The sequence below is a fragment of the Festucalex cinctus genome, chromosome 12, assembly GCF_051991245.1.
Source record: "Festucalex cinctus isolate MCC-2025b chromosome 12, RoL_Fcin_1.0, whole genome shotgun sequence".
NCBI classification, from domain to species: Eukaryota; Metazoa; Chordata; class Actinopteri; order Syngnathiformes; family Syngnathidae; genus Festucalex; species Festucalex cinctus.
In genome coordinates, this window is record NC_135422.1 from 4,274,018 (window position 1) to 4,289,042 (window position 15,025).

General features: G+C 42.7%; 4 protein-coding genes across 9 annotated transcripts in view; 2 read left to right on the forward strand and 2 right to left on the reverse strand.

Moving 5' to 3' along the window:
* Nucleotides 1–3,134, forward strand: part of LOC144031786 (pleckstrin homology domain-containing family G member 3-like) — a 34,297-nt gene extending 31,163 nt beyond the window's left edge. For both annotated transcript variants that reach the window (XM_077539210.1, XM_077539211.1), the window contains exons 18-19: nucleotides 238–1,510; nucleotides 1,993–3,134. In XM_077539210.1, coding sequence (XP_077395336.1) covers nucleotides 238–1,510; nucleotides 1,993–2,603 — 1,884 coding nt within the window. In that variant the 3' untranslated portion in view covers nucleotides 2,604–3,134. The remainder of the gene's footprint in view (nucleotides 1–237; nucleotides 1,511–1,992) is intronic.
* A 482-nt stretch (nucleotides 3,135–3,616) lies between these two features.
* xgb (x globin) lies at nucleotides 3,617–8,815 on the forward strand. The gene is made up of 5 exons (XM_077538162.1): nucleotides 3,617–3,927; nucleotides 6,718–6,825; nucleotides 7,229–7,349; nucleotides 7,415–7,495; nucleotides 8,221–8,815. Exons 1-5 carry the CDS (start codon nucleotides 3,758–3,760, stop codon nucleotides 8,317–8,319), a joined length of 579 nt encoding a protein of 192 aa, XP_077394288.1. The 5' UTR covers nucleotides 3,617–3,757; the 3' UTR covers nucleotides 8,320–8,815.
* Nucleotides 8,391–10,714, reverse strand: srp14 (signal recognition particle 14). The gene is made up of 5 exons (XM_077538163.1): nucleotides 10,550–10,714; nucleotides 9,610–9,682; nucleotides 9,354–9,466; nucleotides 9,223–9,255; nucleotides 8,391–9,113 (listed from the first exon to the last, which is right to left on the reverse strand). Exons 1-5 carry the CDS (start codon nucleotides 10,571–10,573, stop codon nucleotides 9,024–9,026), a joined length of 333 nt encoding a protein of 110 aa, XP_077394289.1. The 5' UTR covers nucleotides 10,574–10,714; the 3' UTR covers nucleotides 8,391–9,023.
* Nucleotides 10,715–10,815: 101 nt separating this feature from the next.
* pld4 (phospholipase D family member 4) lies at nucleotides 10,816–14,919 on the reverse strand. 5 transcript variants are annotated; one of them, XM_077538159.1, is made up of 10 exons: nucleotides 14,731–14,919; nucleotides 14,527–14,660; nucleotides 13,500–13,683; nucleotides 13,313–13,433; nucleotides 13,128–13,255; nucleotides 12,901–13,062; nucleotides 12,624–12,823; nucleotides 11,446–11,611; nucleotides 11,252–11,348; nucleotides 10,816–11,172 (listed from the first exon to the last, which is right to left on the reverse strand). In XM_077538159.1, the coding sequence occupies exons 1-10, from the start codon at nucleotides 14,794–14,796 to the stop codon at nucleotides 10,970–10,972; spliced, it is 1,461 nt and encodes a 486-aa protein (XP_077394285.1). In that variant the 5' UTR covers nucleotides 14,797–14,919; the 3' UTR covers nucleotides 10,816–10,969. The 5 variants fall into 5 exon arrangements, with proteins under 5 accessions (XP_077394285.1, XP_077394286.1, XP_077394283.1 ...); XM_077538160.1 differs by having other exon boundaries at nucleotides 12,624–12,763; nucleotides 12,862–13,062; XM_077538157.1 differs by having other exon boundaries at nucleotides 13,128–13,433.
* Nucleotides 14,920–15,025: the final 106 nt, after the last annotated feature.

Sequence of the window (15,025 nt, forward strand, 5' to 3'; positions counted from 1 at the left end):
ATTTATTTCCAAACTGCCGCCTTGTGTTTTTTTTTACTGGCATGTTTGGAGAGCAAGATACAAATGGAACATCCTAATCAAAGTCAATTGAGCCTCTGAATGCAAAAGCAGATGCTTTCGATTGGACTTTGAAATGGTCCATTAAGATAATGGCGAGTGCAGATTGCTCTCAGTCTTTCTCCAGCTTCCGATGACTAATTGCGTCCCGTTTTGCAAAAACGTTTTGTCATCTTACAGGTCCATTTGGACGACCGTGTCCCTCGAGCAGAGAACATCCATCAACAGCCCAGTTCGCCTCCGGCGCAAGAGGCCGTCGCTCCGGAGTCGGTTGACACTTCACGAGAAACGGGCGAGGAAGAGGAGGGAGGAAGCGACTCGTCGGGCCTTCAAGTGGACGAAACGAGCGCGCCGATGAGTAGCGAGCTGTCGGAGGAGGAAGAGGAGGAGGTCGCGGTCGGGAGTAAGAGCATCCTCCCGTGTTCCGTGTTGGACCAAGCCAGCGTCATCGCCGAACGCTTCGTCACGGGAGTGTCCAGGCGGAGCAGCCCGGTCTCCGGGGAGCTGAGCTCGTCACCTTTGACCCCCAATGACGTCTTCACCAGCCCCTCCACCTGCACGGACTCTGAAGGGAAGTCGAAGACCGGTGTGTCGCCTCAGGTGACCCCTGAGACGGAGCCGACTGAGGAGGTACGTCGGTCCACCCTCTCCAAACAGGATCTCCTCCTGATCCACAAGATCAGGAGATACTATGAACACGCCGAGCACCAGGACGCCAACTTCAGCATCAAGCGCAGGGAAAGTCTCTCCTACATCCCAGCGGGTCTGGTCAGGCACCTGAGCCGACAGCTGAACAGTCTTCCTGAGCAGCAAGCGGCCCCGGTCCACAGGAAAGACCTCTCTCGTTACAGGCCTACGTCTTGGTCCGTCTTTGACCTTCCGGGCTTGGAAAAGAGTCAAAACGCAGCTGAGCTGCAGAGAGCAGAGGAAGTACACGTTAGAGCTTCGAGCGTCACCGCAGATGAAGACTTCCGACCTTCATCAGAGATGATCAAAGTCTGGCAAGAAATGGAGTCTGAGGAGGAAGTCCAGCAGATTGCAGAAGAGAAAAAGATACCCAGTGAGTGTTTGGACTCACCAGAATGTAAACTCACAAAGCAAACATCCCTCATTCTTGAAGAAAGTGAAACAAGCCCTTCGTCTGATGGGTCAAACGTTCTGGGGGAAGAAACGGAATCCGCTCAGGACGCCAAGCAGCTTAGAACGTCCGTGTCGCCAGGAAAGAACCTGGTCCAGCTCCCCAGGATCATCAGCTTCAGAACCAGCGTTGACGAGGACCAGATCTTACAAGACATGGGCAAGATGAAGAATAAAGTGTTCCAACTGGCCCGCCAGTACAGCCAGCGCATCAAAAATAACCGACCAATGGTCTGGCAGAGGAACCGAGAGTCCGCCTGTCAACAAACATTCAAGAACATGCCTGCTGTCCTTGAGGAGAAGGTCAAGAAGAAAGGTAAATGCAAGGGGACACGTGGTCGGCAGTCAGTAGTCGCCAATTCACTTATTTGCTGGATTTTGGGGGGATCCTTAGTTTTTATTTCATTTGGGAAAGTGTGGAAACTTTTTGTGACCTCAATCCTGGAACTTTTCTGATGCACCTACAATTCCAAATTTCAATCATAATGCCAGGTTATTTTATATCACATGATCTTTCATAACGATAGCAAGATCCAGCCCACTTCTGCCAAGACATGAAGATTCTACTGTATATTGTGTTTTTTTATTAACTGTATTTTTTTCATATGTTTAAAAAGTGAAGCATAAAGAGGCTTTCGTTTGGTGTTTTTTTTTTTTTTTTAAACTTTGTAAGATAAGTCTTCCATCTTGCCAACCACATCAAAATAGAGAATTGTAAAATCTACTTGCCAGAATTTCCTACAGCATCTTCAGTGCAGCAGCCTCACTTACCACTTTGTTTGTATTTGTTGTGTGCAGGTAAACCCAACCTGAGATTGCCCTTGACCGCTTGTGAACAGATGGCCATCCATGAGGCCAATACACCAAGTCCAGTCCAGACTCCGAGTTCTGCAGCCAGCTCGCGCAGCACGGTGACCGACCCGCAAAGCCCTCAGTTGGACAACTTCCACTGGCCTGACGTGCAGGAGCTGCGCTCCAAATACAATCCCGGCGGACCTGACGCGGACCCCTCAAACGGATCGCTGGAATGTTCTCCAGTCAGGTGCAGTTTCTTCTCTCACGCGGACCCTCAAAATGATCTGACGCAGTGCCCAGGGGCGAAACCCGAGAGGGGGGATCAGGACTGGCCTCGGCCCCGGTCCAAGCTGCTGTGCAGGTGGAGCTCGCTGGATCACATGCTCGCAGCCCTGCCGCTCCATGAAGTGCAGAACCTGCAGGAACCCGTGCGGACCTGCCGTCCGGGCAGCCCGGCGTCGCTGGCCTCCCCCGCGCAAAGCAACGACGAGCAAGCGGAGGACAGCTTCCGATGTCCAAGCAAGTCAGCTGCTCCGAGTTCAGCCAAAATGTCGGAAAGTCATCTGGTGAAGAGTTTACGGGAGAAGTTCCAGAGTCTTAGCACCAGCTCGTGATCACGTTCACTGTTGATGTTTATCTTTAATTTGGTCCATGCAATGTGGGAAAACATTGTTTAAAAAAAAAAAAAAAAGTGTTGCAATATTTGTACATTCGGGACTTTTCCTTACTTATTGGATGTAAGTCTGTTCATAGTCCCTTTATTATTATCAATACTGTTATGATGATAGGCTTCTGTTTAGTCCTCCCGCACTGCTGGCAATTAATACTATCACTATTAAAGTATAACAAGTGGATGTGGGAAGACGATTACCTCAACTAAGCTGACCGCACACCAAAGAGTTTCCTTTGTTGGCTATAAATACAAAAATAATTTGTTGACGGCAGTCATTTGTTTGATCACAGCTGTTTTCATGCGTCACTGGAGCTTTATTTTTCCTCAAATGTTGTATATTTTTGTTGAGTAATATTTATGAAGCGCAAAGGTTGGCATGTAAATGGCTACTGTATAAACTCCTTTTGAAAGCTTTCTATTCCAGAAAGACTACTTGAAGTTTGCCATATTTGCAATAAAAACATAAATGGTATGTGGCTGCTGGTCACTGATGTCATGGACTGATGATGCACATGCAGTATTCACATGATGTATAGTCCATAGGTGTCTTGACACGTCTTCATTTAAGAAGACTGCATTCATGAATTCATGAACCCTGTAGGCCTTACAGGGTGTACCGACATACGACATTTTGAGATACGAACCAAAAGCCCAGCAGCAAAAGGAAAGTCACACAGCAGCAAAAAACAGGCTCGTTTACCGCCGGATGTACAGTTTTACCTTTTATTGTTTTTAAATTACGGCGTAAAAGTGTTGTACTACCCGATATTTACCGTTCTTGAACATATTACCCAGATTTCAAAACCGTGTGTCAATTCCCTAACAGCAGTTCGGGCTAAACCGGATGTTAGCGCGAACCGACTTATCATCGTAAAAGCATATTCGTTCTCCTCATACTTTGGATCTTTAATTTTGACGTGTCTCATAGCGGCTGTCTGTAGTTGAACAAGTGCAAGCGGAGGAACACACAGTCGCGCTCTTCGCAGACAGATAACGGCAAGCAAAATCACGGATACGCTCCTGTTGACCATCATTTATTGGAACACTTTTTCGCACTTTTAGTGTAGAAAGAGCATACTGTATGCTTTATGAAGAATGGGCTGTGCAATATCTGGCTTATCGGAAACTGCAGAATTGGGAGAAAAGAGTAATTATCATGCTGGAGGAGGAGGACAACTCAGCCAAGACCAAATTGACATGATCAAGGAGTCCTGGAAAGTTATCAGGGACAACATAACAAAAGTTGGCATCATTGTGTTTGTCAGGTAAGTCTGATGAACCTTTGTAAATAAGTGTTAAGGGGATAAAACTGCAGAATTCATATCACGTGTTTAGTAAAAGTCATTAAAAAAAGAGAATATGAAGCTTTCTTAATGTTTTCATCTTAATTCACCTGTTTATGTTTAATCTCTCAAAACCAGTTTGAACGCTCATCTGCCTTCACATGTAATTAATTCCTAACTGCGCATGTTCACAATTGATTCAGGAAGCGGGTAGCAAAAAAAAAAACACGTTTTTGTTACACTGTGAGTAAAATGAAGCAATGTATTCTCGTGGAAGAAGAGAAGGTGAGAGGAAAAAAATGTTTTTTTCATGGTGACATGTTAATGCATCGTATTTAAATAGCGCTTTTCTTGACACTCAAAGAAGCTTTACAATCGATACATTATTCATGCACTCACACGTTCACACTGCATGGTGGTGGTAAACTACTTAAGTAGCCACAGCTGCCCTGGGGCAGGCTGACAGAAGCGTGGCTGCCTGTGTGCCCCTACGGACCTTTCTGACCACCACCAAAAAAAATAAACATTTACACCTTCCATACACCAGTGTGAGTAGCGCTGGAGGCAATGTGCATGAAGTGCCTTGCCCAAGGACATAAGGGGGCCTTGTTTTGGGAAGTCAACACAAACATTTTTTGACAATAATGTGTTCTATTCAGACCCACTAGTCTAAACACACGAATATTGTGCTTGCGGAATATGAATAAAGGATCAACATCAACCCGTTTTTATCCATCTCGGGGCGGCCATTTTGCCACTTGCTGTTGACTGAAAAAGACATCACAGTTGGTCAGCTCTCCGGTAATGACCAATCACGGCTTGCGAACGTCACGTGATTAAACTCGGAAAACAGGTGAGACGCGACTGGTCGTTTGAGCAAGTGTGATGTCATTTTCAGTCGACAGCAAGTGGCAAAATGGCCACCCCCTGAAATGCGAATCAAATGTGTGGTTATATATATATTGTCAACAACAAATTGAATTTCAAGCCATGTGAAAGGGATTTGGTAGAAGAAAATGCTGGTTGTGCCTGTTAAAAGTGAAGATAAAGCACAATTTTGTTGGTTTTCTACAATAATAATAATAATACTGCAGTTTGTTAGCATCTTCGGTGAACCTTATGCATGTTTTTGGAATACATACAAGGAATCAAGATACTTACCCAGTTTCTCAAAACTGTGAGGCAGACGTCCTAACCACTCAGACGCCATAACAGAACGTTGACCTTTTTAATATAAAGCGCCTGTGGAATTCTCGCCATCCAACCATCCATTATCTACCGCTATATCTGGGGTCGGGTCGCGGGGGCAGCAGCTTTAGCACTTCCCTCTCCCCAGAATTCTTGGCATATGCTTCATATCGTGCAAAATGTTGACTTGCATTTGTGACCGTATTTCATCCAAGCCAACTGCAGTGCACCCACTTATGAATGAAAGCCACCAGCAATAACATCCCCCAACCCTTATCACTTCATATCACATCGTAACATTACATAACAATGGCTAGCTCTGGCTCGTCGGCTGTTTACTGTAACTGTAACTGGCAACAGTAATATATTGATTAATGTGTGTGCGTGGGTGGACCTTTAATGGGATATAACGCCTCTGTCCATTTTATTAGGTCCAATAAGGCATGAGAAAAATATTATCTTAAACAGGAAGCAGTTGAGTTCTACATGTACAACTTTATTATTGAAGCTAGCGCTCGTATTAGCTTATTAAATAGCATGGGTGTACCTAATGTAGTGACTAGTTAGTTTGAAACTAACGTGGTGGATGTAGAGCAACAGGGTTGTAGGTCACTTGGCTTGGAGCCCAATTAATGCTGCGTGACCCCAGTGTGACCTTAGCGTGTTAGCCTGGGAACGGATGAGTCCCTTTGGCTAGCGCAGATGACTGTTAGCATAAAAGTCGACTTTCATCTCCCTCCACGATGCTTTCTTCTACTTTAGGTCTGATAAAAAAAAATATGCTTGAACATATGTAGCGCCAATTAAAATTTCATGTGAGACGTTTCCACAAAGAGAGGCAAACACACAAAAGAGAATCAATAAGCGGTAGTGTTAAATAAAAATAAAAGAGGCCAATTTCTGTTATTGTCTAAAATACAATTCCTGCTGTTAACCATCTCATGGGTGCGGCCATTTTGTCCCTTGCTGAAAATGACATCACAGTTACTCATGTAACGACCAATCACGGCTCAGTTTCAGAAAACAGGAGAGCGGTGATTGGTCATTACCTGAGCAACTCTTTGGTCATTTTCAGTAGATAGCAAATGGCAAAATGAATTTTGCTGCTTAACTCGTTATTAATCAGAATAACATGTTTAGACTAGTGGAGCTGCATAGAACAAAACTCTTTGACAGTATCAAATCAAAATTGTCTTGTAAAGTGATGTGTAGTTGTACCTAATGATGTGGCCAGTGAGCGTATACGACTGTCTCACACAATAAATGCGAACATTGTACATAGTCACCACATCAGTGATGCATTGTGGGAGCCTGACGCATATCAAGCAGCTTAGCAGGAGAACAGAAGCATTTCTGATTGGATGACAGCCCACTTAAAAGTGTCAATGATTCGGAAGGCAAAAGAAGAAATCAAAATAATGCATGATGACCTCTTGAATGACAAAGTAGAAGACGCCGGTGTTCCGAATGAGCAAACAAAAAGCGTCCATGTTGCAAGACATTTGGGGGTTGACATGGCGGGGGAGTGACGAATGACCCTTTTGTTCCCCCCTTGTCTGTTTGATGCCGTCGTCTTGGTAACAGGCTCTTCGAGACCCACCCCGAATGCAAGGACGTGTTCTTCCTGTTCCGAGACGTCAAGGACCTGGAGAAGCTGCGGACCAGCCGCGAACTCAGAGCACACGGACTACGGTAAGTCGCAGTCAGTCAACCATGAATTTCACAAGTTGGGATGTGGGATAAAATATAATTTTAAAAAAAAAACACACATCAATTGGCAACAAGTGATTATTTTTCGGGTAATGTCTTGTTCTCAGGACGCCATTATTCATTGACTGAGATGAAACATGAAGTCGCGTTGCATGCGGAGTTTTCAAATAATTATAACTTTCCGCTCCAGTGGCGACAGAGACGCTTGCCACTTTCACTCTCAGTGTGTCTGAGGAAACCAATTATTGCCTGTGGAGATAAAGGTGCGTACGCACGCTGGCTTGAATGAACGCGGATGCGCAATCAGTCGCGTCGCCATTTGAGCAGCTGAAGCATGAAATGTCAGCAGTCTTCCGCCACAGAGTTGATTTCCCCTCTTTTTCAGAGTCATGTCTTTTATTGAGAAAAGTGTGGCCAGGTTGGACCAACCGGACCGACTGGAGGTTCTGGCCGTGGAGCTGGGGAAAAGTCATTATCACTACAACGCCCCTCCCAAATACTACAGCGTAAGAAATGAATAGAATTCCCTGAAACAAAAGTTGTAGCTCAGTCTTTCACATCACGGTTTCAGTATGTCGAAGCGGAATTCCTCAGTGCCGTGCAGCCCATCTTGAAGGACAGATGGACGGCTGAGCTGGAGGAGGCATGGAAGGTGAGACGAGAGCACATCCTTCTTTAATTTAATGTCAATGTTGGAACTCTTATTTTCTAACTTCCTGTTTGGGCGGAAGTTTATTTTGAAGGAATGCGGAAAGGGAGAATGACGTAGGAGACGGTAAATTGATCAAAAGAACGAGACGTTTGAAGCGTTAAAAAACAGAATCGCGCACGACGAATCCAACATTTTAAGATACTTAACTCGGTTGAAAGTGGCAACAAGATAACGATTAACGAATTGAACTTATGTTTCAATAGATTTACGTTTGTGTTTATCCTTTGTTTAATTAGCCTGTTGGATGGCACGTGAACATATCGGTTACTTACCCTCTTAAAAAAAAAAAAAAAAAAAAAAAAAATGGTATGCCCTGCCGTAAACACAGACAAGTGGAGAATATTCGTGAATGTTCCTTGTAAGAATGTATTTCAACTTCAAACATCTGGAACAAAACCGAAAAACACTAACATTCATCATGAATTATTCAGATTACCCACTGCGTGTGTGGTGATTGAACGCACCAAGAGTCCTGCAGAATGCGAGCGACTTCATGCTTTTCTTTGGTTTCTCTGCGATATTTTTCTTGTTACAAAACCTTGTTTCTAAAACTGAAAAACAAACGTGTGTTCATATGTTTATTGAAAAACATGCGTTGTACCCGCGACTGGATTTTTTTATATGATTCTAAGTACTTTTGCACAACACTGTATGCTCGATTCCAGACTATGTTCAAGTACGTGACCCGCCTAATGAAGCAAGGCTACGAGGACGAGGACAGACAGAACCAGGCAGCAGTCTCCCCAAAAGGCACGAGAAGATAAGAGGAACACAGCACTCTGAGGGGCTCACTACATTCTCACCCTTCCATTGCAGAATGGACCAAAACCCTGCAGTGACTTTATGAACAGCACTTTATTATAGTCAACTTAAATTGTGCTGCAGGCCCGGCTCAACCCTGGATGCTCGGGATGCAGCGTCCGGAAGTCAAATGCGCTTTTCAGTACATCTGAAATTTGTAAATAATGCTCTGCAACTCCATCCAGAAATCAGATTTTTTTTTTTTTTTTTTTTTTTTTTGTGAAGCTTTAGACAGAAATTTTGTTGGACAACGTAAGAAGGCCAGTGTGGCAGCTTTTGGTTACTTTACATCCAAAATAAAATGACTTCAAACAAAATAATGTGATTTTAGTAAAACATTTCAAAGCACCTCTTCTGACAAACTGATACATTTAAAACAAACCCAAACTCGCCTGCTTTCACGATCCTAATTGGAACATAAATATGGAGAGTAGCCATTTAAGCAAAAAAAAAAAAAAAGGATCAAACTGTGTGAATTTGGCTCCAAAGTTCATTTGTGCAGTACAAGAAATCCTCCCAGATGGCACGGAACAGTCAGACGACACGTGGTCATGGCAAAATAGCAAAGTGGTCACTGGGTGGATGAGCGGAGACCGGCTGGGATGGGACCCGCTCGCATCTTCTCCGATTGGAACGGGATCAGTTCATGAGCCGCTCAGTCTGTTGCTCACTGGGTGGCTTTGGTCTTCTTGCTTTTGCTCTTCTTGTCTTTCTTTTTCAGGCCGTCGATGTGCGCCCGCAGCAGGTTGGAGTACGCCTGCAAATCGATGCTCCCATCAGTATACAGCACATTGTTCGACATCAACCACTTCCTTAAATAGTGCCTGTTGGTGTTTATTTGAAGACCTCAAATTGCCAAAACGTACCATCTGAAACTTGATTACTTCTTTGGTGCTGACCTGAATGTGAAGAATGTATATTTGATGAAAAGAAGCACATAATTAGACAGGAGGGGGAAACACACCAAGAAGGTATTCAAATTCATCAACAAGCTCACCACTGTGCTAATTTTCTTCTTGCCATCAGAAGCTCTGAGAAGACATTTATTGTCTACAGGCTCAAAGGAGTCCGAGTGACCTTTCCTGGGCACTGGCTTGGTCCTGCCATCATCTGGAGGACAAAATGCACGTCTTGATAATGTGTTGTGTGTTACAATATTAAAGGTGAAATTACTGAATCCACTTCATTCCATTCATGCCCCCCCATTCAAGCTGCCATGACACATATTTGACTTGCAAAGCAGGTCTACTTACATTTTTTCAAAGTGATAACAACACTACCGGAGGATCTGCACTTCTGGAACAAACGTGTGAGCTCTGTCAGGAACTACAAGAAACAAAAAGGAGCTTTTAACGAGGCACACACTAACAGATAAAACAGAAGACAAGCTTGCTGTATCATTCGGAACTAATGTATAGTACAGATAAAGATTAAAGAAAAAATAAAACGATTAACTGCAGTGGTTATTTTGCCGTGACAAGCAACTGGCCACTGCCAGCTCATGGAATAGTGGGAGGTGCGCTTGTCTTTAAGGTGCCAGGTCACGGGTTCAAATACCGCCCTGTACGTTTTTGTTCAAAAGTTGTTCTGATTGTTTCACGTGTTTATTTGGAGAATTTAACCGTAATTAAGGGGTATGGCCGGTAACAGCCTATTTTCGGTGGCAAAAAAAGGACAATTTTGTGAAGAGAGACAGATGATGGCAGTGCGTGATTCACGGTAAAATAAACAACTGCCAATAGCCTACACGACATCACGCTCAAATAACCTATTCACGGCCAGTCTACTACAATCACGGTAAAACAGTCGATTCCCGACAGGCCAAGAATATATCGCTCCGACTAGCGCTCAATCACATGCGTTCACGGCAAAATAACGCTATCAGGAGAGCTGCCGGTCACGGCAAAAAAAAAAAAACACTCCCTAGCTTCAACATGTTCGTAAATTTTCATTTATAATTGGCCGTTTTTAGACATCGGCATTGTCATCCATTTAAGGTTCCACCATTACAAAACAAACAAACAAAAAATCCTTTGGGGGAAAATAAACTGCGTTCCTGAACATTAACATCAACGCAGGCTGAGTCTACCGCATTGACTGACGCTTCCCGAATGAGACTTACCTTAATTCTGTTGCTCGCGTTTCATTCATGACAATTACACACATCACAATAAAATCAACGTTGCTTCTTACCGAGTCGTTTTCCAGCAGCACCATACTTGCAACTCTAATGAAACGTAGCTTTAGCTGAGTGGCCGAAAGCTAACAGCTAAATGCACACGTCTTACTAGTACTACTCAATATCACTTCCTCCCTTCGCGCCTCCACTTCCGCAAAACGCGCATTTGTTGACCACAGCGCCCACTCCTGGTGCGGAGGATACTGGGTCAAAGTGATGAAAACAGTTTCGATTAAAATGAATAGATGATAAAAAAAAAATACACACAAAAACTGCCATCTGCCCAGTCCATTGAAATCTATTTTAATTAAAGAAACATTTTCATACAGGATAGCTTATCGAGAGAGAGCCCATGGCACCAAATTAATCTTCAAAGACTTCATTTAAACTTCTGATATTTATACAGAGTTATGTCTACGTTCGTTCATCCTTTCTCATGGTGCCAGTGCACAGTCCGGGTGATGTCCCAGGTCATTTAGATTGACCGCATACTCCGAGTACCAGTCCCTGTTGAAGACCATCTGGAGCTGGGCCTGCACGGCCTCTTTCTTCCAAATAGAGTGAGGAGCATGCTGGGAAATCACCAGCCCCACTCCAGCTGTGCTCACGAAATAGTCCCCGTCCCAGTTGGACGTGCCTGCGTAGCAATGGTCCCATTAATAATTGATCGCACGCCTGCAAAATAAAGTCTGGAAGGCAAAAGGTCAGTTACTCACCGATGTAGGCCACTTTGTCAGTCACCATGTATTTGTTGTGGTTGACCCGACTAAAGGGAATGTGAGTCTCGTTTCCAACAGGCAGAACATAGAACTTCTAAAGAGCATAAACAAATGTGAAATTGTTGAAAAAATCCTGATTTCCTTTTCTAATAAAAAAAAATAAAATAAACACAACGCCACGAATTGCTTACTATTTGAATGCTGATATGATCTATGACGCGGTTCAAGGAGGCGAGGGACTGAAGGAAGGGAAGCATTCCTGGAAAGGAGTTGGGCGAGCAACTGATAAGCATTCGGACCTTAACCCTCCTCTCGAATGCTGCTGCCCTGATGGCGTTGTCAATCATGGGCCAGTACCTGCAAGAACAAGGCAGCGGGGAAATAAACCAAATCAGGTATCTGCAAACACAAAGAGCCACATATGACTCAAGTCCCTCTATGGGACTCTCTTTAAAACAAATAAAAATAAAATAAAATATATATATATATATGTAATAAGCGTCTAATTATTATTATTATTATAATTTTAAAACAAATTTATTTTTATTTTGTAGATAAAATATTTAAATAAATTAATAATGAATTAAAATGTAATAAATATTGAGAAAATATCTCAGGGTCCAATTTAATTTTCAGAAAAAGATAAATGAAAGGTGGCTGAAAAAGTTTTTTTTTTTTTTTTAATACCTAAAAATGTCCAAAAAGTGACCATGACGTTCAAAAAGGAAGAAGAAAAGCAGAAAATTTGCATAAAAATGTCCTTGAAATTGCCCCCCAAAAAAAAAAGACAGAGAATTGAATTTAAAAAAAGGCAGAAAAGAAAACATTCAAAAAGTAACCATAAAACATCCAAAAAACAAAAGAAGAAATCCCAAAAATTACCATAAAATATCCAGAGTTGCCAAAAATATCAGTAATTTGACAGAAAGGCAGAAAAGTCTAAAAATGTATGAAAATGAAGTATGAAAAACTATATATAAAAAATAATACAAATTAAAATAAATAAAAAAAAATCCAAAACTGGTGACAAAAGGCAGAAGAAAATGGTGCAGCTCTAATTAGCTCTTGGGCCCTCAAGTACATGAAAGTAACACGACTAGTCTTTTTCGTACATCACAATGTTCAAATGTTTTGTGGCTCCAGACATATTTTTGGTGATTTATTTGGCCCAAAATGGCGCTTTTGACAATGAAGGTTGCTTACCCCTGGCCTGCTCTATATTAGAGATGTAACGATAAGGGCAATATCGTGATATTAAAACTTGCAACAATGCAGTTACTATGTCCCTTGCACTGATAATGTGGACAGTTGCTATGCAGGTCTTATTTGATCATATGGGCCTTGACTGTGTATATTCTATGTTGTGCACCTCTTTGGGTGTTGAAAGCGTACGGTGGGGGAATAGTCCATGACGGCTACGTCAATGAAGTGTTGTGCTTCCGACATGATGGAAACGATGGCCTCCAGGTCCTTCGTCCGTGACTCGGGGCAGAATGATGGTGGGGAACCCTTGATGCAAATAATTATCACAAATGTATTTTTACACAAAGCTGCATTTAGATCTTTAACCTGGAAAAAAAAAAAGAAGAAGTGAGACAGAAACTGACTGCAATGTAGATCCTACTGGTGACGTTATCCTCTTTCACCAGCAGGGGGTGCTCTTTATTGATGTCAGTGTCAAAGATGGGAGGCCAGGATTCTGGCACGGAGCTGTTGGACTCTCCCATCATCCAGTAAGACAGGAAGATCTTATAGAGGTCTGTTGCAAGACTGGAGCAGTTGTAGACGACCATGCCCAGTTCTTTTACCTACATAGCCACACGTGCGGTTAAACGGCTTACACTTCCGCCGTGTTTATTGAAAGCGGCTTTACCTGTGACAGAGCCCTCCAGTCCATGTTGGCGCTACCTATAAACACATGCTGCCTGTCCACGATCCAAAACTTGCTGTGCAGCACACCGTTTGTCAGGCGTCCAAAATTCACCTTGCGTACGTGAACTCCTGCAGAGGATGACGACGGTGAGAAACTAGGAGTGATCTCAAAACCACATCGGGCACCTTTCTCTTGTAGGATCTTTAAATCTGTGGAGTTTGTGTTGAGGGAAGGGAGGCTGGTCACCACTCGGACCGAGACGTTCCTGGAAGGAAGCGATTGGAGTTGCGCGAGGATTTCCCGGCCCTGTTGTTTCCAGAGTCAAGCGTCAGGATGACATCATATGGCGATCGAGCTCAATGTCGTACTTACAGCTCGATCAGAGGAAGAGTTGATCTTGATGTCCTGCCCAGTTAATGTCCAGTAAAAAGAGACCACTTCGAGATTTTCTGTCGCAACGGAGAGAAGCTCCTTCCAAGCTTTTTCCAAAGGGACCCCAAACGTTACGTTGGCTTTGTATTGCACATGTTGAGGAATGCTCTCCACGAGAACCATTCTGAAAGACGAAATTAACCCCAAAATTGTGTGCACAGAATGTTCTATGTACTCTCACGAGTCGAAACAAAGCATTCTGATCAGCATTGCATTTGTGGCATATTAAACTGCGAAAATCCACACATTTTCATCCATCTCAGAAGGTGGCCATCTTGCCACTCGTCGACTGAAAATGACATCACAGTTGCTCAGGGAACAGCCAATCACGGCTCACATGCCATCTGACTTTGGACATGTGACATTTGACAAGTTTTACTTCTTTCTGTCCACTTTCATTTCTTTTATTTTTAAAAAGAGTAAAATAAAATAAAATAAAAAAGAATTGTTTTCCCCAATTCATTTCAATGGGCATCAATTAGATGAGGATTTAAAAAAAATTTTTTTTTTACATACCCTTTTAATGCTTGGAAATTTAAAATATTAACCTCAGAAAAAAGAAAATAAAAATTGTAATACTTGATTGCTTTAGTAAACCTTTACAGCAATTATATTTGTATTTTATTCTCAATAATATACTTGTGCTCATGCTATTTCATTTCATTATAGGCTCTTCAAGTTTATCATTACAGTACTTTTTTTTTTTTTTTACCCAGCTTGCAAATGTCACATGACCAAACTCAGAAGACGTGATCTGTGATCGACTGTTTACCTGTGTAACTGTGATATCATTTTCAGCCGACAGCATGTGGCAAAATGGCCGCCCACTGAGATGGATAAAAACTGGTTCATGCATTTTTCACAAACATAAGATGAATCAGAGTATTGTCCGTGTTTAGACTATAGTGGAGCCTCAATAAACATATTTTAAAGGAACATTTTTGAGTTGACTTTCCCGTTACCTTACCTGCACTGGTCCATCGAGACGTTATGATTTGGGGAGCTGGCCTGGGGTCTTTCCAGCACAGCGATAGCAAGAAGGACCCCCACGACGGTCATACTGGCCAAAACCAAAACTGAGGTCATGCAACGGGTTGACTCCTGATGTGACATAAAACACGTTCAATAATACAAAATTGAGTGCATAGTCGTAGAAATGAGGACAACATACCTTTTTGTTTGAAACGAAAAGGTCATGAAGTTTACGATACATGGAGAATCTCATCTTTCCAGACATAAGTGACCTAGTAAAGTCCAGAAAGAAAACAAAATGTTCACTGTGGACTTAATTTAAAAAAAAAAAAAAAAAAAAAGAAGAAGAAGAAAAACATGTATTTCAGTTGAAGAGGGACGACTCACATGAAGTGTCCCACTTAAAAGAATTCAAATCAAATACACTTCTTCCTCTTCACTGTACAACTCAGTTCCCCTTTTGGCTCATTTTCATTTCACCAATCAGAATTATG